This window comes from Zosterops lateralis (assembly GCF_965231275.1).
Source record: "Zosterops lateralis genome assembly, chromosome: 6".
Lineage (NCBI taxonomy): Eukaryota > Metazoa > Chordata > Aves > Passeriformes > Zosteropidae > Zosterops > Zosterops lateralis.
This window is the reverse complement of record NC_139761.1, coordinates 24330303-24357187: the sequence shown is the minus strand read 5'-3', so window position 1 is coordinate 24357187 and position 26885 is coordinate 24330303. Positions and strand designations below refer to the sequence as shown.

Genomic DNA, 26885 nt, shown 5'->3' with positions numbered 1-26885 from the left:
TAAGTGCAAGGCTGACATAAGGGAATATGAGACTCTTTTTAGTAGCCATTAATTAATATATCTGCTAAAACTGTAATATGAAATTTCAACCCTAATTACATATTTCACACTAAAGTCAACACCTCTTTGTAATGTGCAATCATTTTTCATAGTAATAGCAGCAAGAAACGTCTGCAATAGTGTGCAATTTTCTTAACAGGGAGCTTCAGGAATCCTTTATTCATTCAAATTTGGCCAAGTATTAAGACATTTGAATTAAGTACTGCAGAGCTGATAAATGAGTACTTTGAAGAACAGGAACTAATATACCCATGATTTTAATGGTTTGATGGTTCTGACTTGTGATCTACCACAATCAATTGAACTGCTGTAAGAGTTCACCTGAAACACAACAGGGAGATTTACCTCTTAATTTGTTCTCCCTGTTTCCTACTATGTTTTCACTCAGTGGTCCTACTGCTTTCTCTGTGATAGTTCTGATGCTCACTCAACCCTTCTAGTGAGCTGATATAGTTCACAAATTCCTGAGAAACTGTACCAATTAGTCTCTTCTCCTAGGATGTTGTGTTCTATAGGCTTATGGCAAACTACAAGGTTCTGTAATGAGGAGCACTGTTGACATGAGGGAGACAAGCATATCTTGTCTTTTTAGCAACAATGAACAACAAAACTGGAACTTCCTGTCTTGTAAAGTTGAATACTAAATTTCAGCATATTCCTAAATTTCCTAAGACATATATACTGTTACAATGCCTTATCTGTTTAATAATGGAACTGTTATCTGTTTTACTTCTTAGATATGTCAAGTTGTTCAGATAATACAACAATTTGGCAAGAAAAACAATGTATCTGAAAAGGAAAAGGATATATTGCCATTCATTTAAAAATTCACCTTTCAGGTGATTGAATTAGGAAAGATTTTTTACTTACATAACATTGTTGCATTATTCTATTCTCCTGTGAAGGTAACATAACATCCTTGCATTATTTTTATTTCCCTTGTGATGGAACTCAACTTACAGCTACAAAAGAACATTTTTTTCCATAACTAACTGAAATTCATTTTCTAAGAGAAGAAATAACACTATGAAGATTGTTGTGTCAGACAAGATAGAAAAAATGGCAATCATAAAATAAAAAGTTCATATATAACTTTGACACATAGTAAATAAATACCTATATATCTACGACTAGGATGCAGTTTTGCATTACAAGATAGCTGATCCAATAGTCTGCAGCCTCTTGAAAACAAATACTTTTCAATAGCTTTGTTTTCTGACACACCATCAGGCCAAATCAATTTTGCCTGCAGTTTTGCTACTGCTATATTTGGCATATGGGAAATGGTGGGACCAACTAGAAAAACTAGAAGGGTGTTGGGTGTCAAGGAACCAGGAGCAGGCCTAACTCCTTTAGTGTAAAACCACCCTTTCACCAGATTAAGTGTAACAGCATACTCTAATGACAGCATGTACACACATGCCTTTCATGCATAACTTAGCATACAGTTTGGGAGTTGCCACTTATGATCTGGGTCTGGGTTGCTCCTTTCTTTGTCTTCATATTTCCTGATACATAATTGTGTGGAGAATTAATTCAGAAAACCAAGCTGGTAAAAAAGAAACCCAGCCAGACAACAATTAATTGATAAGTCTTCCATTGATAGCTCCCTGAAATGCAGTTTGTGTCAAGGGGGCAAAGACTGGTAGTGTATGTGTCAAGGGAACATAGTTCCCAAAGAATTGAGCTGAAAATGTTGTGGAACCATGTTTTTAAATGAAATATGCCTTCCTTCACTTCTTTTATCTAAAGGTTCTCCTACGTCACTCCTTGCACTGTCCCTGGCACTTGGCTGATTCTTGCATTGAACTGATTCAGCTGACTAATGTGCTAAAGAAAGAAGTATCCAACATTCCTCCTGGAGAAAACATCTTGATCTAAGTTGCCACATCTGGATGGCATCCACTTCTCTGGACAGTAGCACACATAGCACTTGGAAATACTTCTCCCTCCGTTACAGACCCTGCACTCCACCATGTCCACCTGGGCACCCACAGCCCCTTCTCACCACTCTGCTGCAGGCCCATAATGGCAGCCATGGCACAGGGGGCACACAGCTACTGTTCTACCTCTGCTCTAGATTTAGGGAAATGGATAAAAAGGTACAAGAAATCACCATACTTTTGTAGTTACAAAAAATTAGTACTGCTATGGATCAATAATCCATTATGGAGATATGAGAAGATTGGGAGGATCACAGCACCTCCGAGGCACAACCCCTTCTATATGCTGCTCTTCAGCTGGTGCCATTGAGGTCTGCCCCTGGCTCAACTCGGGTTGTAAAAGCACAATCTAACCCACTGCCTTCTCACCAGGGAGTCATCAGCTTACTACAACATCTCAGCAGCTAAAAACTTGCAAATATTTCCTTAGCTTTTTGTTGTTTCTTTTTACTCTCTTGAGAAATAAGTTCAAAAGACATCTCTATTGTGCCAAGATTATTTTGGAGATGGTATTTTACTTACATCCCACTCAACATGAAGACTCTTGTTTCTCAAAACCCCCTCTAGACCTAGAATACACACTGATGCATCTGTTCGTAAAAACATACAGAAAGCACAGTTCATAAAGATATTATCTCTCCTTTTATTTATTTATAGATTTACTTGGCACTTGCTGGCCTAATGCAGTTATTTTCGGGACATACTTAAATACAGCATTAAGGGCCAACTTCTCTGAGAGAATTATTGGCATTGCTACAGTTACATTGTGCTTCCAACACATACAGCCTTATCCTCTTGTATCCATAGCTTTGAAAATCTAGCTCAAGTACGAGTAAGAAAAAAGAAAAGAGGAGAAGATTTACTTTCTTTTTATTGTAAATGAAATCATTAAACACTGATTTTCCATACTTGAACTCTCTCCCACTCATTACAGTAGATTAACAAAAAACCAATAAAGTAAACACAGGCAGTTCTTTTTCTTTCTTTCTTTCTTTCTTTCTTTCTTTCTTTCTTTCTTTCTTTCTTTCTTTCTTTCTTTCTTTCTTTCTTTCTTTCTTTCTTTCTTTCTTTCTTTCTTTCTTTCTTTCTTTCTTTCTTCTCCTTGCTTGAATTATTTTAGGCATGTTCCAACCATGGTTAGAAATCAGGCATGACAACGGTCTAATGCAAAAGTTTTGTCCATGGAGAAATCAGACATGACTACGGTCTACCCCTGAATGTGATCTTAATGTTTTATACCACTGAACAATCATTAACATCTGTTAATAACTCACCCAGCTGCTTTGTTAGATTGTTTTAAAAAATCTTATGTACAGCATAGATGTCTCCAACTCATAGTCTAAGTAACCTTTCCCAGCTGCTTCATCCTTATTTAAAATCTTTCTTTACAATACACACATTTTTAGCTATCCCATTTTTTTTTGTCTCCAGACAAAGTAACTGTGCTAACATCTGTTCATTTTCACTCCCCAATTCCCATCTTAAATACTTATTTTCAGCATGTATTTTTCTTGTAAATAGAATCCCATGTACTTTCTCACCTCCTAGTCCTTCATTTTCTCGTTTCAGCTCTTGCTCTCATTCCACTCTATCCCTCATGATTTCTTTTGACTGATTTTACTTTAAATACAGTATTAATAGAGAGAAAAAGATTATTTAAAGAACTTCTTTGATTATCTCACACTAATTTAGGCTTGGGAAAAAGAAAATGGGGCCATGCCATTAATCTACTATGTCTAAAGGGAATAAATGAAGGGAAAGTGGAACAATATACAGTAAAGGGTTTGTAGGTAGTTGTTAGGGACTATGTAATGGAAATACTGGAACATTAGAAATACCTACGGGCTGTGAGAAGCAGTAGGCTATGCAGGAGCATTCCGAGGGAATTAGAGGGAACTTGTCACCGAGCACATTTTAAAATAGACTGGACAAAAGGTATGGTTTGGGACCAAGCAACAGGCAGAGGCAAGGAGAGAGAAGAGAGTGAGGGAAAGTGAGAGGAAGCTGAACTCAGCGCTGGGGTGGAGATTTCTGAGTGCTAGTACAACAGTGGCAGAATATGATAGACACAGGCTGTAACACCTGATTTGGGAACGGGCTGTGATTTTAAGTGCTGGTTCTACAGCAGTGGTCTAAACAGTACAGCTCTGGATAAAATGCTATCCTGCAGTTCTGATACCATTCCCTATTGCCAAGAAATAGCAGATGAATAGTTGAATGGATGTCCTATATCCAAAATAAATAAACCAGATTTATAAGTGGTGTACAAGATTCTTCCTATTGCACTGAGCACCAAGACTTCTAATGTTATTTCTGTCTCACTGTTAAGAGTGTAAGGGGCATTGAGACAATTTATATGACTCAAAAAGGTACATTAGCATAAGTTACAGTAATTTCTTTTTTGACAGCAATACAATAGCATGTCCTGAGACTGTGGGAATCGAAAAAAATAAAATAATTAAACACATCTATTGTATTTAATACAACACACTATAATACTACAGGGTGTTTTCTGTACAAACATGGCTGTACTTTTCCAGATCTGTCAGCTTACCCACATATCCAAAATGCTTCAAACTGAATTTCATTTTTGTCATGATAATTTAGTCATGGCTTCTGATTCATGTAAATATCCTGTTTATCTGTAGACATCTTGAGGCAGTACAAAGAAAATTCAACTGCTTCTATACTGTCTTTAACTTCTTCAGTAGTTTCTAAATAGAGAAACAGACAACAGTACAGTGAGTATATTTTAGAGGGTATTTAGTCCTAGGTTCTCTTCATTTTTTTTCCTTTTCCCATTGGGCAGTGTAATGACTTATTACAAAGAATTATTCTCTCATAACTCTAAGGCATGCTATGATTCTTCATGGTAACAGTTTTAGAGCTCTTCCATCACGTTTTCGTGTTCTGCCTAGAGGAGGGTTATTTGTAGCCTCATATTACAAAAGGAAGCATTTTCATAAAATTAAGACAATAACAAATGGAAGAAAAAATTTTCAGAGCTTTCTTGGATTTAAACTGTGAGTGCAGAATGTACAGCCTGCGAAATCACAAAACACAATCCACACCAGTTTTTTGCAACTGCATCATGCAGACACAACTAATCAACTGCAGGTTTTTCCAGTGCTAGAGAACTTAAATATAAAGAAACTTCACTTCCTCTACCAAGGAATATGCTGTTCCAGTACAGTCAAGTATGTCTACATACATTTACTTTTTTAAAGCAAATATATAATATTTAGATGCAAATATAAATATATAGATGCAGATTATAGAAGAGAAACCCTCAGGCTCTTAACAATTACGAAGATCTGCCCATGTAGTTGCCAGTAACGTTTATATGAACTTTGTAAGCACTAGAAATCCAGACACAGAAAGGATATTGTGCTATGTCATTAGAATGAAAACAAAATATGCAGTAAAGGGACCTGAAACAAACTGTTCTAGCTCATTGTCCAAACTGGAGGAAAAATAAAATAACAAGCAAAAAATTGTTAAGACAACAAATGATATATCTTGCAAATGTCCATAGGATTGTCACTAGCAGGATGGATAATATTCAATATGTCTTCTAGCATGACTACCATTTACTCCCCAAACCAGCTGCTCAAGGAATCATCTGTAAGGGTTCACCTAGACAGAGTTGTACTTGAGGAATATAAAAGACTTTCTCACAGAGTGATAGAATTGTCTGAGCTGGAAGGGATCCAGGGATCATCAAGTCCTACTCTTAAGTGAATGGCCCATACGGGATCAAACCTGCGACCTTGGCGTCATTGGCACCACACTCTAATGGGAAGATGCACCAAACCAAAAATCTCAAAAAAAAATTAAATACTGCATCTTGAAGAGAACTAGGGCCACTCCAGGTCAGCTGGTCCACCAGCCTTCTAGAAACCCAAAACATCCCTCCTGTATCTATCTGACAAGAAGTTATACAACAAAACCATCAGATATTCCTTCTTGCCCTGGTATTTTTTCTTTTGCTCTCTCTGGTAGACTGCCCACTTGCTTCCTTATCTAAAAAGCTTATCCTATCTACTATTGTTCTCTCAATTCCCCTGTGATTGTCTCGCCACTTGCTCCCTGCACATAGAGCCATTTCACTTCCTTCTGGTGCACTCCTGAAGTATGTAACTATTTAGGCATCTGGAGTTGTCTTTTATTTCATATTATTCCCCTAAAAACCTCACAAACAAGGAAAGCATTCCTTAATAGGTAAATAGAAATTATTTTTCTGTCTTGAGCTGAATGTGGTTTATATTGCAGGGGTTATAAATTCTAGGTTGTTACAGCTCTCAAATGACTCAAGGGAAGTTTTAGTAAATCCACTGAAATGGCACAGATAACATGTAACCCAAAGCATGCTATCATCATGCTATGATGTCAAATGGAAATTATGATTTTAGGGTATTTCAGTCTAAAAAACCACCTAAAAAACTCAGGAGTAGATGGCAGAATGTGTAATCAAAATTAGAGTTTGAGAGATCTGTAGTAGTTTCATTTGATGATGCAGAAATTCAGTTTTTATCAAAGAAGGGATAGAATTATTTTAAAATCAAGAAAAGGATATAGGTTATAGATCTTCCAAAAATCTACATTGATTTGAAATAGGGGTATCGTAAAGCAGTTCTGGTGTTTGATCACAAATACCACATGAGTATCACACGAGGAGATGATGAAGCCACACTTACACAGCTCCTTTTATCCCAAAGGATCTTGACACTCTTTACAAAATATACATGTGGTACCCCTATGAATAACAAGAAATAAAAGCACATAGGAACAGAAATCACTTTGACCAGCACTGCAAGTCAGAGCATCTGTTTAACAGTGTACATCAACACCGTTATTTAATTCAGGGAAGGATTTAGTATATCTAGCAGGAATTATTAGCCCATGTGCCCTTATTAATTCCTAACAGATTGTACATAGAAGGAAAAAGAAGGGCAAATTACAGACCACTGGATCACATCCACATCCAAATTACTATGAACTGTAAAGTCCTCATTACAAAAAAGTTGGATCTGTACATAAATATCCAAAGTATTTCAATACTGAAATTCAAATGCCAAAACCAGAGTATAAGCTGCACACAAGCCCTGTGAAAAATTGTGCCAAGGACCACTGATAATTGAAAGAAATCTAATCCCAGAGAAAAGCCTTGACATTTGGATGAAACAAGGACATTAAGCTGAGTTGGTGAGGGATTATTTTTACTCGGTTCTATTTCTTCAAAATGAAAAAAACATTTCTCAAGAAACTATCAGTTTCAATATATTTTTATACACTTCTTCTAGATGACAATGGATGTTGTTCTCTACATTTTCAAACAAAACCTTCTGTTTTTCTAGTTCAAAATTACTTAAAAGTCATTGAAAAGAAAGAAAGGAAAAAAGGAAGTGAAAACTTCCAAAATCCAAAATTAATTACACAAAGTTTCATTGGCCATAACTCATTGTTTTTCTAGGTCTTCTGAGAGTTCAACTGTTCATTCCAATACAGAATATTTTGGTATCCTGATAATTTTCCCAGGACAGGAAGACTATTTTCTGCTTAAAACTGTTACGAATCTAACTAGGGCAGTTTGCATCAAGTACCAGGAACTTAACATGGCCTGATGCAAACCAAGTGAACTATGGTCACTTGGAAATGGTAACACTGTATAAGGACAATGAACTCTTCCTTTACCAATGTTTTTCAGAAACAAGCTCCACCTCTGCCCATTCAAGCAAAAGAGACCAAAAATCAAAGAGGAATTAATGATATAAAGGAAGTAGGTCTTGCAAAATAACAGATGGAATGAGATCGGAAACACATGTAGTAAGTTGAACTTTTTTAATAAGACCAAAATGACAGAATTGGAACAAAGGAACAGAATGGATAAACACACACACAAATCCGCAGAACAGTTGCTAACTAGAAATAGGTCTGTAATGCAGATTCCAAACCTAGATTTAGATCCTGAATTATTTTTTAGATTTGGGCCTGTAGATTCATAATGTTGGTTTGGAATTTTTCAGAAAGAGTAGCAAAATTTAAAATCTTCATCCTGACTACACAAAAAATTCCTCCACAGTTTCTAGGATGAATTATTTGCCTCATGTTAAGCAATGCTGATGTTTGGGATCACACATAAGACCAAAAGCCAGTCCATTTGTTTAAATTGTTAGGACAAAGGTTACACTGATAATTCTACTGATAAAATAATAAACTAGACTTTCTCCAAGTCTTTTATATGGTATTTGGCATAACATTCACCTCTCTTCAAATACATTGTCCGGAAGTAAAAAAACCTCTAAATACTACACTGGCATGAACTCATCTGCCTACAATGAAGTCAACACAGATCTGGAGGACAATTTGGTATTAGTGTGGTGTGAGAGAAACCATCTTTCTTCCAAATATTTGTCTCAATTCTTTATCCAGGCTAATACAGTTTTCTCTTCCCTCACTTTCTAGCAAAGAAAGATCATCTTGAGTTCTTAATTAAAAACCAGACCTTCTGTGTCTTGGCTGTATCTGTACTGAAAAACTCTTGCTTCTGCTGTCACTTCTCTTACATGGCCACACACAAAAACTTACCTGACTCTATATTTAGGAGGACAAGAACAGAGGTTCAGTACCTTATTTAATGGCTAAGTTAATCATAAGTGTAACTGATACATAAAATAGCTATTAGAGACTGTTTTACAAAAAAATTAAAAATTCAGCACATCTTTTTAAAATAATATCTCATCAGAAACTATTCCAAAATGTCTTGCAATTAATTTCAAAGAATAAGTGAGATTCATAAAGCTAAAACAATGGATCATAGTTATCTTTATCTATGTAGCTAACAGGAATTTCTTAGAGTAGTGATGTTTGGTGTTCTAGCAGAGAAAAAATAAAATTATTTTCAGATGTACACTTAGGAAAAAACACTTCATTAAGCATTTGGAGTCTCTATGGTTTATAAGCATGTACTTATATACTGCTCCTCCCTTGATGTGAGCAGATAAACAAATCTAGCATTGTTACTGTAGAATAATAGAAAATTGCTAAACACAGAAAAGATATTGCAAAATGTCATAAAGGAGCCAAACTATTTTCCAGGGTTTCAAAATAATCTTTGACAGAAACTTTATTTTCTCCAATTTTTTATTAAAACCATACATATACACAAAATATCAATGAAGCACTAAGCCGCCAATCCACTAGATGTGAGCCTCTGACATCTTCCCTAAACTCCTTCAGAACAGCAACTTAGATCAATGAGATTACAATAATTTGAAATGCCCACAGGACTCTGCAACAAACACACATCTAAAAGAAAAGGTAGGAAACTCAAAACACCTTAAAAATTAAGCAACAAATGGTGCTTTCATATATCCTTTCACCAAACCAAAAGGAAGAAAACCCTAAACCAATCACCAAAACTGTAATAACTGGAAATGATTAGGAAACAGTGGATTATCAATACCATGTTGGGAAAGATTAAGTACACAACAGTACTTAGAGGCATCGCAAGAAAGGAATAAAGACAATGAAAAACTATTAGAAAACATTCTATGTCCAAAGTTCAGGATTAAAACCAATGTTTCATTTGAACTTTCAAGGCCATCAAAGAATTAATCTGCCATAGTAAATTGGGACCATTACAAAATGAAAGGAAGAAGCATGATGTTAAGAACATAGAAGAAAATGACGGATTAGATCAAAGGACATTCTATTCTTGGTTTTGTCATTTGCTTTCAAAATGCAAGTATTTTCAACTACTACCATCTGCTGAGATCTGTGCAAAATCTCTGCAATATCTCTGAATACATCTGCATCAAGAAAGTAGAAAAACTATCACTTGGGCACTGCCCACTTGTGCAAAGAGTTGCAGCTAACTCATTGGAAGAGTTAACTCAATGGAAGTTTCTTCAAATGAAGAAATTTGTTTAATAGATTTTTTCTATTTAACTCAGCCCCTCAGTTTTACTTTGATCCATAACCTGATTTCTTCTGCACTGCTACTGTTCTTTCTTTTTTTCATACTTCTTTCTTTCTTCTAAAAATCCCACTGTTTATGGACTCACATTTCACACTTACCCGTTTCCTAATTTTAACTACTTTTTATTGTGTCCTCATAATTTGTTTGAGGCTGATTAGTCTCCTAGTGAAACTTTTCTACCTACGTGTCTGTGACGTAGATAGAGCTCCAGGAACAGGATATGGTAATTATTGCCGCCGCATAACACACATGGCATGGCTTGTTTTCTCCTTCTACTAGTATGCTTCTCCATTCTGGTTTGCTTTTCATGTGCAGTAACACTTACTTGTGAATTTATATAAAAAACTAAAAAGCATAGAAAATAAAAGAATATTCCAGAAACTAGAAACACAGCTATTCTTATTTTAATTTCCGTAACTAACATTAAGAAAAAAACCCTAACGAGCAAATTTTTGAGGTCATTTAATCACTTATACTCTAATAACAACAAATATTCAGAAAAAAAAAATAAAGACAGATAAAAAAGATTTTAAAAATATCAAATCATGAAGTAATTTAGCTCAAAAAGAGAATATGGAACATCTCCTTATTTTTATTAAAAAGCTGTGAAAATTATTTTGGAGGCAACATAGTATTTCCCAATTACATATAAAAGCATTATGGCAGATACAATATATACTAAGTGAATTTAACTTTAGCCATCTTTATGCCATAGCATTGTGTTACAGGAGTAAAAATATGTGTCATAAGCAGATTTAACACCTCTAGATGACCTCTAATCAAAAATGTGCCATGCTACTCAAATTCCATCTGTCAAATGCTGTAAATACAGGTAAGTAAATATAAATGTCATTAGAGGCACAAGTTATCTTCCTGGGAGAAGTTCTAGGATTTAATTTTTTGACAGCTTGTAATTTGGATATCTTCCAGAGTCAACAAAACCTGTTCAAGCATGATCTTACCTTGTTTTCACTACATCAAGGGGATGCATCAGGCAAATTTCTACAAGACCTATAAAAGAATAACAAAGAAAGGCCTAATAAACATTTGTACATATAGTACTTTAATTTTTGTTGACTCCAACATTTTTTGAAATTTGAAAAGCAAAGTAAAAACTTACACATATCACTGATGATACAATACTCATACACAGATTAAACATGCTCTTCTGTAATGTGCATAAATAATTGGGCTCTTTAATAGTAGGCAGTGCTAGTTGTTCATTAGAGTGGGGTAAGTGAAGATTTTAGCTATACTATTAATTTAATAGTTTTTGCTCAGTTTTCTGACTTAAAAACAGTGGGAACATTTGACTGGCATCATAAATAAATACATTAAGTCTTGTTGAGACAAGGAAGGATGTTCAGGCTGGCACTCACTTCTTTGTTGTATAAGAATAATTCCTAAAGACACTGCAGGACTGCACTGGTGGCTCAAGATGAACTTGATGTTAAGATAACAGCTGATTCCTATCTCAGCTGCAGCCTCAAGTTTTCTTTGTCCTATCTCACCCTGTGCTGATGCTGACGTGTGGCTTTCCCTCTTCCTGCCCCACTGCTCATCATTAGATGATGGGGACTACCCAGGTCCCTGAAGAGAGTGTGAATCTCAAGTGGCCAATGCCAAGGTAAAAGAGATCTGGAAGGTCCCAAATGCACCTGTCAACACCAACCTTCATAGCTGGCTCTATTATTTTTCCACTCACCTGACACCTGATGAAAAGCCCATACATAATCCAGGGAGGACTTTCTAGTTAAACCTTTAGGTTTGCCTACTCTACTTCCCATTTGGCATATGAGGCTCATTCCAAAGAGCAAAGGAACAGTAAAAAGATGTATTTATCAGGACCACTGTAAAAGTGTATTTTAGAGATCTGTCAATCTGCAGACACAATAAAAACTACTACACAAATCTTACAGGACTTTGAAATGCCAAGAAAATACATACATATATGTCCTAGATAATAATTACAATGTCTTTGAAATTTCTGTGCCCTGGTTATTAGAACCCTTAAATGTCCACTCATGCTTTTTATCCACTGTAATACATTTAATGCTACATCATGAAGAACAGGTTGTGAAGACTACACTTATTAATGTTTGACCGCATTTATTTAATTTATTTATGATTATTGTAAAAATAATTACAAAGATTTTGTAATAAAGAATGCGTCTTTTGGTGATTCGGATTCAGGTGATTCAGGAAAGGATTCTTCTTCAAGTAAAAATATCTGCAAATTCCTTTCTCTATGTATAACATACAGTCCCGCTGAAACTAAGCACATACTTACGTTCCACTAGGTGCTCTCCTATTTCAGATATCACTGTCTTAAGTTCCACATGCTGTCCTCTTCTTTTAATGGTACACACCACATCTGAGCTTAGATATTGCTAAAGTTAACAGTCTCTAATAGTTTGTTACATGCTAGACTACTCAACAATTTTTTCTATGAAAAATATTTAGATTAACACAAAGAGAAAATCACATTTTGAAATGTTACACAATTACAAAACCCATTGAACTAATGGAATTTGCATTTTGGACCAATTCTTTGATAGACTTGATGGAGAAAACCTCTTGGTGAGCTTCATGCAGGAACCTGGCTCTGCCTGAGTGGCACACAATGCAGTATGTAATCAACATCAGAAACCGGAACTTTTCATAATTGAATATAATGAGGCTTAAAGTTTCACATTTTGATTATTTTAGAACTAATAAGTTTAGTGTTTCAAGGAGATCAGGAAAACTGGGGACATGGCTTAAAGTTTATATCAGAGAGCATTAAATTTCAAAACATTACCTACCTATTATTTCAACTTTATGCAAACCTTCTGAGTAACAGGTACTTACTAAGTAAGCCTTTTAAACTGAAGCAGAGCATTAGCAGAGGGAGGATTCTCATTATAGTCAAAGGAGATATAACCAATAAATGCAATGGAGCTTTTAGCTCAGCCTATATTAAATACCAATATTTAAAAATAATAATTTATTTTCTACTTGATATTGAATATATATGTTATTGTTAACTCTTACATATTTATCCTAAGGAATACAAAGCTATTTATACAACAAGAAAGAACAGAAAAACTTTTTGCACATGAACACAAGTAACTTTAGGAGATAGTAACTGAAGGAGGGTGTAAATTGTAATACTAAAATTTTTCATTCAATGTATTTAACAGGTATTTACATCAAAATTTGCGAAGATGTTAAAATGTTTAAATGGAGTTCCTAACATAAAATACTTGCTGTGAGTTCTAATTTAACAGAAACAATTTTCATTATTTTCTATCATTGCACACTAATGCACAAAGATTGAAAAACATAAAATTTGCCAGACAGCCCCTGATGCCTGCTTTTCTGCCACTGAGTTTGAAGGACAGTATCAGGTTATTAATTATGATCCTTGTTTTGTTGTATTTTCTTTTCTTTCCATGCAACATTGGTGGTTTTTTTTTTCAATTTTGGATAAAAGGAAGACAATATCAGTAATATCAGCCAAAGGATATTAATATTAGTAGTAATGAGATACATTAAAAATAATGCAATTTTTTCAATGAAAGCAAAAGCCATCACTGTTATTTCTGTGCAGGTGTATTTATTGCTATAATTACTGTCCAAGAATTGCTTCTATTTTACTAAAATAGGATCATATCACATTTCACATAAGGAAACTGTCCCAAAATCTATAAACTGCTCCAACAGCTGCCAACAGGTGCTTTGTGAGTGGAGCTGCAACCAAGTATTTCAGTGCTGGCAGGGGGCATAACCAATGAGTTTTTCCCCTTTCCAACCACCCTCCTTTTCTAAGCTCTTTTTTTCCAACCTTCTCCCCCACTCCCCATTTTTGATCTTCTATTCCATCTTAGTTTGGCAGATAGAGCCTACAGTAGGGGGCCAAGCGTGAGGCCAAGGGTTGTTCACCCCATTCTGTTTTTGCAGCATTAATGACCATTTTGGGAGAAAACTGCAGAGTGCCAGAATTTGGCTCTATTTTCTTGGTCCTTGTAGGATAATTTTTAATTCAGGCATTTTTCCAGCAACTGAATCAGATGAATTCCAAGGTCCTTGGCAAGAGCTTTGTTTTGATAACTTCAGGATTCTATTGGTTATCTGCCTTTCTCAGTCTTTCCTTTGTCTCATCATATAATTACACACCAGGTTTTAAACGATGTATAGTTACTTGATTTCACCAGACCAAATTTTTCAAAAGATGCAGGGATTATGACACAGCTCTCTGAAGAGCACCAAAGGACTGCACACTGTGCAAGACACTAATGGAACAGCTACAAACACAAGCTACATTTTTCCATCTACTATAGTAGTCATGAAAATCATTACAACATCCTACTTGATAGCCTGCCCAGAAAGTGTGGTGGCCCTACTAAATTACAAGCACTCTGAGATGTGCTCAATAAAATAAAATATATTGCTCTTTCTTTAACTAGTGTTCATCAGCTTTGTGACAAATTCAATTAGCACTATGAAAATCTAATTTACTAAATATCTCTATCAGAGTGCAATATATCTTAACTTGTCACTCTGCAAAGACTACTGTTTACAAACTTTATTTCCATGATAAAGTAGTTAAAATAGTTGCAGATGCATTGTCTGAAAAAATACTCTAATCGTCCCATTGGGTCTCCTTGGTGATGTCACATGCAAACTACCCCAGAGTGATTTATGATGGCCTAATTATGTTTAAAACAACTCAGATCCAACTAGCTGAACAAGAGCCCAAAGGAAATATAGGAAAGAACAATTACTGGGTCAGTCCAACATTTGTTGTCTTCTGGGTGGGAAAACATTCCCTGTGAAAACCAAATACTAACCATAAAACAAGACCTAATCAAAATCTGTGTGTTGAAGAAATAACCACCTGTCATCATTGACATGCTCTGAGCATACACAAGTGGAATATCAAAAACCAAGAAGGGAGTCCAAAATTCTATTATGTGAAACATTCTGCTCAGTAACTGAGCCCATGGAGGGAATAAAATGACAGAAAATGCTGACCCCTCAAACTGACCCTCCTCAGTAAAGCATTTTCCCTTTTACAACTAATATCTTCTGTTTTTAAATTGTTTTCCATTATGGATTATATTACATTTCCCTTTACAAGATTCACACTTAAAATTTCAAACTGGCAATCTTCGCATACATCTCTTCAATGCAAACATTTTGGTGACTGGCGGCTATCTTGAGTTCCTTTGTCCTTTGTTGCTCTATTACATCATTCGCACAAATCTTGTATCAATAATCATACATGGCTTGAGAATACTGTGACACTGTTTAAAATGTGCTGTAATTGTAACAATCCCACAAAAGGTGAAAGCTTGAGATTTCAGCAGTACAGGATCATAGCTCTTATGTCTGCAAAGGTTTCCATATTTAATCTATTCACTGCAGAGGAAGAAAAAGAACAAAATCTAGGAAAAAGAATGAAATATTGCAAAATAAAACAGCTAAAACCAGAACCATTTGGGGTTTGGTCCAAAAACAGGACCATTTGGGGTCCTCTCCTTAGGAGAGGACTTATCTTTTTATCTTCAGCATTTCATTACCCCTCAAAGCTATGAACTGAAAAGTGTGAAGTGCCTGTGATAGACACTGATTTGTTTCAATAAACAGCATCTGTGTTCACGTATTAGGCAGAGGTGAGCAGCTCACCCTCTATATGTTTTCTGCATAACAGATGACACAGATTCAACATAGATTCAAGAGGTGTAGAGCATGATCCAGGTGTTAGTTCAGACAACCCCCTATAGCGTAGAAACCATTATGCACCCTCCTCCCCTTGTGTTACTCATTTCCCTGGAATAACAGAGTCACTGGAGAAACACAACAGACAGGAGACTGGTCATAGAAAATGTGGCAATAAACACATCAGGCACTGTATATTGAATAGCTGGAACAGTTGATATTTATTTTGGCTTTTACATAGATATAGTTACAATGTATGAAGGGATCATAAATATTTTATGTGTACTATGCCTTTCCGTCTGAGAATATAAGTCTGACAGAAAGAATCTCGTGTTGATCTTTGTATCCTAATAAAAACAATGACAAATTCCTCTTAAATATGCTTTTCTGTTGGCTAAAACACTTCATTTGACAAGATGAAGCATGGACTCTTCCTGATTTTAACAGCGGTATTTCATAAACAATCAATGTCTGGAAAAAAGCATTCATGCAATCAATTCTGCACAGGTTAATTAATTTCTATCAGCTGGATATCTGACTTCATCTTCACAGACACAGAAAGCTTTTACCTGTTCTGTAAGGGTACACCTCTCTCAGAAAAGTCCACAAAATGCTAAGTTCATTGGGTAGTCAAGGCTCACTCCTTTCCTAGGGAAGCAGTCACAGACAGTGCCCTACTCAGCTGTAGTACATGTCAACTAGGCTCCAAGAAAAACTATACAAGAGCATCAGAGACTGCTGAGAAACTCTACCTGTTAGCCTTCACTTAAGGAAGTGACACCTATTTTAACTCTTGCCCATGATTCTATTTATTGATGTGTTATGGGATTAACTAATGGTACCCTGGAGCTCCTCACAAGCATTAATTAATGTTTTAGGTAAGGAGCCAAATCAATGCTTTCCTTAGAAGATGTGGAGAAATAAAAAGTTACTCCAAAAAGTACTCCATAACAACAGTGCTGTATTCATGAGTCATTCTTCCTCCGAGACCTAGTCTACACGGAGAAAATACACTAGAAAACATGTTAATAAAACAAGTTGTTGAACATGATTTTCCCCTTGGTGTAGACAAAGATGTCTGTGTTTAAAAATGTGTTGGCTGATCACAAGAGGATCCCAGGAGAAGCTGGGGATCTGTTGCTCTACTGTCACATTTTAGAAGAAATCTTTTGCATGTCTGCAGGAGGAGGCGGATCGTGCTCAATTTCTTGTTAGGTAACAGTGTTCCTTAACAGATGCAACCTGTCAGTGCAGCACTGCTATCTGGAATTGTTAACCCCAAAAGTGGGGTTGGGAACAGTGATTACCTGGCTTTCATAAAAAAAAAAATAGAAAACCAAACCACCCTGGACTTCAGCAGCACATGGAATTTTTTTTTGTTTGGTCTATACTATTTGTGCTGAAAGTGATCAGTGTTCTTGAAGCTCCCTCCATGAAAGCAATTCAGCTTGTGTTGAAATAATAACGGCATCTGGGTTATATGGTATAGCAAACAATTATTTCAACAAACCATCTTCAAGGCTTCAAGTAAAGATTCTTCAAAGGAAGGAGAATTACATCCTACATGTGTGGAAGACAGCAGCTGGAAATGAGTGTTTCAGGCAGCATTTTGTTTAGATCAGCTGTTGCTCAGCCATAATCCCCTTCATCATCCAAGTCCCAATACACAGACCTCGCTAGAAATAGGCTGATGCTCAATGCTCACATCAGAAAGTTCAAATTGCTCATCTTTGGTGCTCAGAATTCCTACCTAGTATCTGCTGTATTTCACTGCTGCCTGCCCAGCTAAAGAGAACATTATTACCACATGGAAAACTGTTCAGTTCTATTGCAAATATAAACCAAATGTAATTGTAGTCTATTATCTTTGCTGAGCTTGAAAATTGGGTTGCAGCAATTGAGTGAATAAAGACAGAGAAAATTATATACATCTTCTTAAATAGTCATGCTCTGAATAAAAGATACTCAAATCCAATTGTGATCTATACCTGGGCACACGTGCACAAAGCTTTATACCTTTGGAAGGGCAAATTCCACCTTGAGATAATACACGCATATACAAGTACTGAGAGGTTATTATAGTAATGATAAAACAGTATTTGAAATTCAACATTTGTCAATAAGGAACACATTGAGAAAGTATTTGTCTTGCCTCGGAGGCTTTGTTGAAAAAACGAAAAAAGTAATCTCCTTTGAATTTATTCTTATATTTTAGCTCCTTTTTTCTGACTTATTTTTATTGCATCTTTAGATTTGTGACAAATGGTCCTATCAAGCAATCATAATTCCCTTTCACAGTAGTTCTACCATAGTATAGACATTTTTTCAGTCTAACACTCAGTCAAGCTGACACATGTTGATTCAATATGAGTGGGATGATCGTAAATAGCTCATCAAAACCATGGGTTCTCAGTCAACAATGTCTACCTAACTTACATTTAAGAGAATTCTGCAATATTTTATCAATGTATTTCTTGCCTCCAGGGTAAAAATAGTGAGCTTTAATGTTCAAAGCATGTATGCAAACTACTCTAAATTTAGCACAATTTTTATAAATGGTTGCTTTCTACAACATTCAAGGCACAGTCAAATCAGGAAATTATGCTGATGCTGCCAGCCATAACCACATCTTTATACCTACTGTTGCCTAGAATAAAGCTCTGTGAATCTCAACATGCTTCAGTTAAACTGCTCAATGTTCATTTATGTTCTCAAAGTATTGAGTAAAAACAAAGGCCATCTTCCATTTTAAGTTGATTTTTTATTTGTTGCGTAATCCAAAATGAAAAAATTAAGTCCTTGTTTCACAGACCTACCAACTTGATTAACTTCATGTCTATGGCTTGACAGATACTTATATCTGCCATTAGAGAAATGCATGACAGTTTGGGGGATCAAGTTAATTTTAAATTATGCATAATTAAGTATATTCATAGAAAGACTAGAAGAAACTGTCAAATCAGCCAGCAGAAATCAGTGGCTTGTAACAAAGAATCCTCTACTACTAGAGCTATATGTCTGGAAGAAAGATTCTTCCAGACTCCAATAGCATATACTGCTTTCGCAGGGATGCAGTTCCAAGTGCACTAGCCACACAGAGCCTTTCTGAGGCAAAATGCTATGTAGAAATGTTCTTTGTATGGTAAGACCCATAAAATTTGCATTTATGACATAGTCAAAATTACAGTTTCAGAATTCTAGACTTTTCACTCATTTACCTGACTTTAAATGTCAAAGCTGTTCCAGTGGGCTAAATATCCTGGAGGGTTTGGTCATGCAGTCAAACAAGGTGACATTTAGGCACTGACACAAAATATAATGGAGCAAAACATAGCACACAATGTTTAAAAAAGCAAGTATTTTCTTCAAGTTCTTAAATTTTATTGAGGCAATATAGCATGGATCACCAGAATTTATCATTTGGAATGTCACAGGAATTAGATTAATTTTAACTATCATTCTAAATTCCTATTTAAAAATAGTAATAAAACATTAAGATATCAAACAATTTTCAAAAAATACACTGAGTTGGATTCACAAATACTTCCATGCAAAGTCACTTTTTCCAAAATAACTAGCAATAAAAAGTCGTTTACATAGCTAACTGATTTTTTTTCTTTAGCTAATCTTTCTGATGCTATATTAGCATTAAAACTTTGCATTATAAAATAAACACTTGCAGTTTACAAACTTCAGTATCTGAGTCTCTAGACACAAGTGAAAGGCTATATATTGTGCAAATTGTCCATAAATTTTTCAGCAAGTATTACAGGCTATTATGTCACTCAGATATGACATATTCTTTCCTTCATGTGTGTCTGAAATGGAGGTTTTTTAAACTATGACTGAAGGAACCACTGAGGTCAGTGCTGGGTTACATGATGTTTGTGTCACTACAGCTTCAGATATTTCAATGCATATTGAATCAATATTCCTGCAACAAAAATGTGTAACTGATATTTTCGTTGCTTCTAGAAGTAAAATGCTTCTCAATAAACTTGTTTTCATAAGAAGTTTGCCCATTCATATGTCCCAGAGCTGTTGTAATCTTCATTGCTAATGCTGATCTAAGAGCATGGACATTATTTTATTTCTTGACACATTTAAAGTTCTCTAATGAATAAAGCAAACAGCTTATGGCTGCTTGGACTGTCACTCGATTGCCCTAGAGGGTTTTAATGTCTTTAAAATAGGCCTCCTAGTTTGTATTTAACTACCTTGCCCACAGAGGTCTGAGGGGTAGAGCAGATCAAAGATGTGCTGGCAACATAAAAAGCAGCTGTCCTTCATTTACCTTTAATTAGCTACATCTGACCAGATTCTTTATGGCCTCTTTGTCACACATTCAACAGTCTATAAGCCTTCTGACCTGTCCTTAAGGACTCTACCATTACAAGAGTTTCAACAAAATACAAATTAAAAATCTGAGATACAAATCTTTGAAAAAATATTTGGTCTCACTACAGAAATACTACCCAAGGCATCAGTATTTTGGATTTATCTGCAAAATTGCTCAGAATTTGGAGTGTCAAAATGGAATCAACTCTGAGCTTAAGTTAGCTATTTATGGTTCTCTGTGTACTACTCAACATTGCAGTGAATAAATTTCACACAACAAGGAATCCTACAGAGAATGGAAAGCCAAGCACGTGCCTCTTTGGCTAGGACGCAAAGTTGCTCCTACAGGAGCTGTGGCATTCACTGTAAAGGAAGTCACTGCCCCTCCAACAATTTTCCTTTTTTACTTCTACTTTTGCACACCAATATGGTAGGATTCTGAAAGGCCTGTTGCTGCTGCAGGATCAGTAAGCAGCGCATGTACATTACAGCCTTGTAGTCAGGATGCACTGAAAGCTTGTATCACCAAACTAAGGCCCTTATGGAATAAAAAAAGCTGTTTAACACAGAAGCTGGAGTGTATGCTAAATGACTCAAGTTATTGGTACTTGATCACACAGGTCATTATACTAACACACTGAGATGGACATCTTCAAATTACCTGGGTTTTGGGTTAGGTTCTTTCACAAAGTATTAGCTAATAAAAGATACATGCAATGTAGAAGGGTTTCAAAATTTGATTCAGTTGTCTAAACTATCCCTTTTTATCTTTCTCTGTATGTAAAAACAATTTGCAATTTTATTTATTTTTTTTTCTGAATTCCAACCTTTCAGGCTTCCCTAGAAAACTTTTAGTTAATCACATCTCCAACCAAGTTAGCACACTGTCCAAGGAATTTGTGGTGAGGTACACAAACAACCAAATAACCTGCCTCAATGAATGCACATCAGCTAGCAGGTGTTGCTGGAAGCCTTATTCTTCAAGAAAAGATTCTACTATGATTCTACTATGAGCATTATACAGAAGCAACTTCTTCCTCAAGGCTACAAACTTGAGGGATTACTATTACATCTCGACCTTACTCTCACAAAGTTCTTTTCTAGTACACAGTGTACATGTACTGTTCATAGTGCTTGACCCAGTGTACAGCTGACACTTATTCATCATTTATTACAAAGGCATGCATCTTTCTTCTCTCATTTAAAGGATTTGATTTAAACCAGGAGTCAAATCTATTTCCATACATAACTAAAGGAGAAACATGCATGAATAAATAAAACTAGAGGACTTAAAAACCAATTAAACTTGCTTACCTTTATCCCATAATTCATAAAGTTAAGAATAATTGAACAGTTATTAACAAGATGTGGATTGTTTTTCATTTTTTTTACCACGAATATAAAGACATATCAAAGTACACAGATGTGTGAATAATGAAGTGAGAGTACCAGTTTCAGTTCAGGTGAAGAAAAAAGACAGATACACACCATAATGGTGAATGTGTAATATAGATAGTGGTAATTTTCCATGTAGCAGTCCATGTTACACTGAAAATACAGCACCCTCCACTGGGCCACTCCTGGAATTCCAAAAATATAGCCACTTTAAAGTACTTACACAAGGTATAATAAAAACTTCTTTTTCTTCTGAATCAACAAAAATAAATAATTCTTCTGAGTAAAAATATGAAACAGCTAAAAAACCCATAAAAATTTTGTTTAAAATATACATGCAAGACATAGAACAACTACCATTTGAGACCCTTAGAGCAGTCGGCTTTGGAATGGCTGCTGAAGTGAACAATATTACAAATAAGCAGAAGTGCAAAAAATGTATTGTGAAGTGTCCTACTCTGGGTGAAATAATGCAATCACAATGTGACTAGCTATCCTAGGGCGATATTGGCTTCAATTTTCACTAAATTTCAATGGCTTCAATTTCCTGCTTTTATGAGCAGAAATGTTTCAGAAATATCAAGGAGGAGTAATTCCTGTTTGCAAACTTCCCTTTGTTCAATACCTATGAATAATACTTTAGACAAAATATACTCAAAAATTAAGTATATATGCTGTAAAACACTACTTATGACTATAAACATATGTTTCAAATCAGTGATTTTATATGAAAATACATTAAATTTGGCAAAAAATAATAGTGAAGTTTTTATCAGGGGAAAGCTTAGTCTTGAATGGCCATTGCCTGGAAAATGAGACAATTGACCACAAGAAAAAGCAAAAATTCCAGAATTAGTTTATAACGACATGCAGGTTTGAACAATTGCTGCACCTTAACATATCAAATGTGTAAAGTCGCTTTCTAGCGCTCTTTGCTAATCTGTATTTTAATGACTTAGGAAAATAAGTTTTGGTTCCAGTCAATATAGCTGAAGAGCTTTTTCTGAACTCTCCACTAGCTGCAACTGAACAATCCATGATTTTTTCCATTTGCTGTGAAGCAACTCTGTGGCTGATAAGGCTTTATAAAATTTTTATGAAAATCTCAACTACTTTTATTTCCCTACCTACTAGAAAGATTTATAAATCAAAAGTATTGAAATACTAATATTGTACAAATGTTCTAGGTCCATTCCAGATGGCTACTGAAAAATTGTCCTTAAAACAGAGTCTTTTTACTGTTCAACAATGAATATTACTTAAAAGCAAATTTAAGACAATGCTTTCTCCCATTTCAACTGCTATAATTTAGACTACTAAAAACATTTTCATGACAGAGGGTCTTAATATTTTACATACCTAAAATAATTTTTAATTTTTTTAGAAAAGCATACATTAAGGCTCCAAAAGTTTAGATTTTCGCTCAGTGTTTGAATGTTCCTGAGATTTTAAAATACATTTTTGTTGGTTTCTTTTGTCTGTTTCAGTAGTTATAACATTACACATCGACAAAAGAACACATTATTTTCAAAAGTAAGTTGATGGGTCACCAATTTAGGGTTATGGGTTTTCATGAAGAAATTTTTACATATTTGCAGGCAGTGTTCAGCAATTTTATCATTTACACAGGTAACTAGAAATTGTATATTTTTGCAGTACAAAAAAAATCCCCCAAACTCATCTTTGATTTGCTGCTGTCCCAAATTTCCACTGAAGTTGTAACTTTCTCTTTTCTATAATGGAGACAGGATCAAATTCTAAAAGATGTCTTCAGAATGATAAACTTTATATGCGTCCAAGCAAAGTAGTATTGCGACATGCATAGTTCTGCAAAGAGATCAAAAACTAGATGCATCTTTCTTTTTCTTCTCCAATGTCCCACCAATATTAAGAACACTTACTATAGGATTAAAATACAAAATTCATCCCAAATACAAGACAAGGCCTAAAACAACTGCTTTATCTATTAAGATATTCAGGACTGAATCCCCTACTTATTAAAATGGAAACTTTTTCTTGATATTTCAGAGAAGTTCTATATGTATACTAGAAGGAACCAGATTCTTGGTGTCAAGTGAACTAAAACACAATGATCAATCACCGAGTATCTATGGATAGAATAAAAAAATAGAAATTATTTTCTTGCGTGTGACCTGTATACACAACAATGTCAAATATTCTAAGGTCTTCTACTGCATGCATTTTTTTCTGAATTTAATGTTGTGGCAACAGGTGATGACAGCACCACTATTATGTGTTATTTTTGCAGTCACTGGTCTTCCCAGCATTTTTCACCACTCCCATCTGCTGGCAGTATATCATGGCAAAGACTGAAGAGAAATCCACTACGAAGCTGATTGTTAACTGGGAAATGTCAACATGCAAAGCCATGTTTAGAATTAACCTGTCTTTAACATTTAAAGGTGCCCACACCCTCTCTTCTTTCCAAACCTTAATTAAATCAGCAACTTGACAGCATTTAAAAAAAAAAACAAAAAACCAAAAACGCAAAGGAAAAGTAGAAGGAAAAAAGGTGTAGCTGTCATTAATAAAAAGATACAGCAAAAATCCTCCATCAGAGGCACAGAGACTAGCAACACTGAACTTGCCAAGAGATAAATGTCTTAAAAAAATAAATACCATCAGTTAAGAAGGAATAATTTTCCACTAAAAGTATGAGGACTTACCGCCACTGACTGTAATGATAGAAATTTTCAACTTCTTCCTTTGGGAAAATACCTGACTTTTAGTGGTCAGTAACTGTGTATGTAACTGAATTCTTTAGGATCTTTTCTCACAGAAGATGCATTTTCTCCACTAATTGTTTTAGAAAGAGATCTTTTTTTTTCAGAACAAAATGAACACTCAAAACAAGAAGGTCCCATCCAACCCAAACCGTTCCACAATTCTATGTTTAACCTGTAGGTTAGATGTTCCTGTCTTGGATAGCCTATAAGAATAAAATTAGTCTGCTCATTCAGAGCTAATTCCAAGAATGCATTCTTGCAGGAACCAAAGAAGTCCTTTAGAAGACCACCTCCGGGAGCCCGGCACTCTGGAACTATTCCACTAGGAAAGTCTGTGAGACAGCAGCCCTGCACTACTGCAGTAGGAGAGAGCTGCAGGAGAAAATTGAAACTTGATACTTAAACTGCAGAGGATATCATCTGTGTACCTAATTACCACTGGTTTTATGGTATATGTATAAGCACATGAATAAACACTTTGTATATGTTGCAAGGTCCTTAATTTATAAGTGGTCTAGATTGCAACTTTTATTTGGTTTCCTACCATGAGACCCAATAAAGAAAACTTCAGTTTTCCTCCAAAATAATGGCTGGTGCCTCTACACCTGACTATAATCATTGTAGAAGCCTGTACTAGAAAGCAACCCAGTTCTTACTACAAATATATGGAAAAAAGCAGTTTTTCTTTTTAAATGGAAAGCTGTTCTGAGGAAAGCAACACACCTTTCTGAACTATCACAGCCTGATTTAAACAACAGCATTCATCCACCTAATTTTGTACCAAAGCACTCCTCCTCAGATAAACAAACAAGCATCTGCTATCACTTTAAAAATAGTAGGAATTTTGAAGAAGTAAAGAAGCCAAAAGTACAGCAAACAGCAACCTTTCTTTTAACTTAAATACAGTGTTTTTCAAAGCTCGACATTATCCAGTGCTATCACAACTATAAAGATTTTTTTCCCTCTCTCTTGTAAACTAAACCATTAGGACATTTTCTCATTAAATAGTTGTTGAATAGTGATTTGCCATGGATAGCATCATGTTTCAGAGTCAAAGATCAGATGTTAAGTCTTGCATCTCTGTAGAGCAATGTTAAATCTGTGCTATACAGCAGGCACATGCACAGAACATAAACATTACTCAAAACAATATTCCTGCATGAATCATACAGTCATAGAATGGTTTGGGTTGGAAGGGGCCTTAAAGGTCATTCCAATGCCCTCATCATGGGCAAGGACACCTCTCCCTAGACCAGTTTGCTCACGACCATCCAGCCTGGCTTTGAACACTTCCAGGACTGGGGTATCCACAACCTCTCTGGGCAACATGTTGCAGTGCCTCACCACCCTCTGAGCAAAGAATTTCTTCCTAACATCTAACTGAATGTCTCCCTCTTTCACTTTAAAGCCATTGCCCCTTGTTCTGTCACTATCTGTCCATATAAAAAGATATGTCCTTTTTATAGCCCCATTTATGGTACTGCAAGACCACAATGAGGATTACACAGACCCTTCTCTTCTCCATGCTGAACAACTCCAGTTCTCTCCGCCCATCTTTGTAGGACAGGTACTCCAGCCCCCAGTCATTCTCGTATCCCTCCTCTGGGCCTGCTCTTGTGCTGAAGACTCCAGGCCTGGACACAGCACTGCAGGTGAGGTCACACAAGGGCAGAGCTGAGGGGCAGAGTCACCTCCTTGGCCCTGCTGCTCCCACTGCTTCTGGCACAGCCCAGGATGCAGCTGTCCCTCTGCTCTGCAAGTGCACGCTCTTGGTTCCAGCTTTTCATCCATGGGAATCTCCAAGTCCTTCTCCACAGGGCTGTTCTCAATACTTCTTGTCCCAGTCTGTTCTTTTAGCTGATATTGCACAGTAGCAGACTTCCAAGGAATCTGGCAATTCATACATTCTACAATGGCAACAAAAAGGGTAAAACTTCAGTAATGAGTTTAACCCAGGTCAGCTACAGAATTTAGATTACTACAGCTGTACTCAAACTTTGCACACATGGCACCATCGCTTCATGATAACTGCCTAGTCTTCTCCCTTTCTCTACATGTAAATTTATCACTGCTATCCACCTGTTGTATTTTGCCATTTTTTGAAAACAATGAATCAGACTGCAGCTGCATATGCACAGCTTAGCAGTAGAAACCACAATAACTCACAGCCTTGATTTACTAATGCTGTTACTTCTGAACAAACAGTATTTTCCAATTTTACATCTTATGCCTTATTGCTTTTTCCCTTAAATCACATTTGTTTCCAGTTGAAGACCCTTTTTTTCCCTGAAAGACATTAGAAAATATATTACATATTCTCCAAAAGCACAAATAAATATTTAAGACTTGCGTATTCTTCTCGTTCCCTGAAGATCTTGTGCGACACTGTCATTCATTAGCTTGCTCTGGGCCATTACATTTCTACACATTTTACTTACACTGGCACACCGCCAGCACTGACTGCTCAGCTCTAGAAAGCCCACATGTTTTTGTACTTTTTGAAACTAGCATGACAACCATTCTGAAGAGTAGCTCTCACCTGCTACGTTAAACTGTAAAACCATGAACATTGATGCTATTCTCTCTCCATTTAGTGCTGAAAATGAAACTATTTTTTCAGGTGCAATAAGCGCAATATGAAATCTCCCTAATGTGTAGATATTCTGTAGCCATGTTTTAACGGGACAGATCCATTAAACTTATCTAGAAAAGTGAAAA

The 26885-nt window shown here is 35.8% G+C and overlaps 2 protein-coding genes across 5 annotated transcripts in view; both read right to left on the bottom strand.

The window, feature by feature from the left end:
* Window positions 1-26885, bottom strand: part of SLC25A21 (solute carrier family 25 member 21) — a 233069-nt gene that overhangs the window by 93981 nt on the left and 112203 nt on the right. For all 3 annotated transcript variants that reach the window (XM_083863535.1, XM_083863537.1, XM_083863536.1), the window contains exon 2: window positions 10947-10995. In XM_083863535.1, the coding sequence (XP_083719661.1) occupies window positions 10947-10995 (49 nt within the window). The remainder of the gene's footprint in view (window positions 1-10946; window positions 10996-26885) is intronic.
* Window positions 18953-26847, bottom strand: LOC310910653 (uncharacterized protein). Of its 2 annotated transcripts, XR_014590386.1 has the most exons (4): window positions 26707-26847; window positions 25678-26074; window positions 21514-21605; window positions 18953-18990 (listed from the first exon to the last, which is right to left on the bottom strand). XR_014590386.1 is itself a non-coding variant. In XM_083863538.1 (3 exons), the coding sequence occupies exons 1-3, from the start codon at window positions 26735-26737 to the stop codon at window positions 21569-21571; spliced, it is 465 nt and encodes a 154-aa protein (XP_083719664.1). In that variant the 5' UTR covers window positions 26738-26847; the 3' UTR covers window positions 19100-21568. The 2 variants fall into 2 exon arrangements, 1 of the variants encoding a protein (XP_083719664.1); XM_083863538.1 differs by lacking the exon at window positions 18953-18990 and having other exon boundaries at window positions 19100-21605.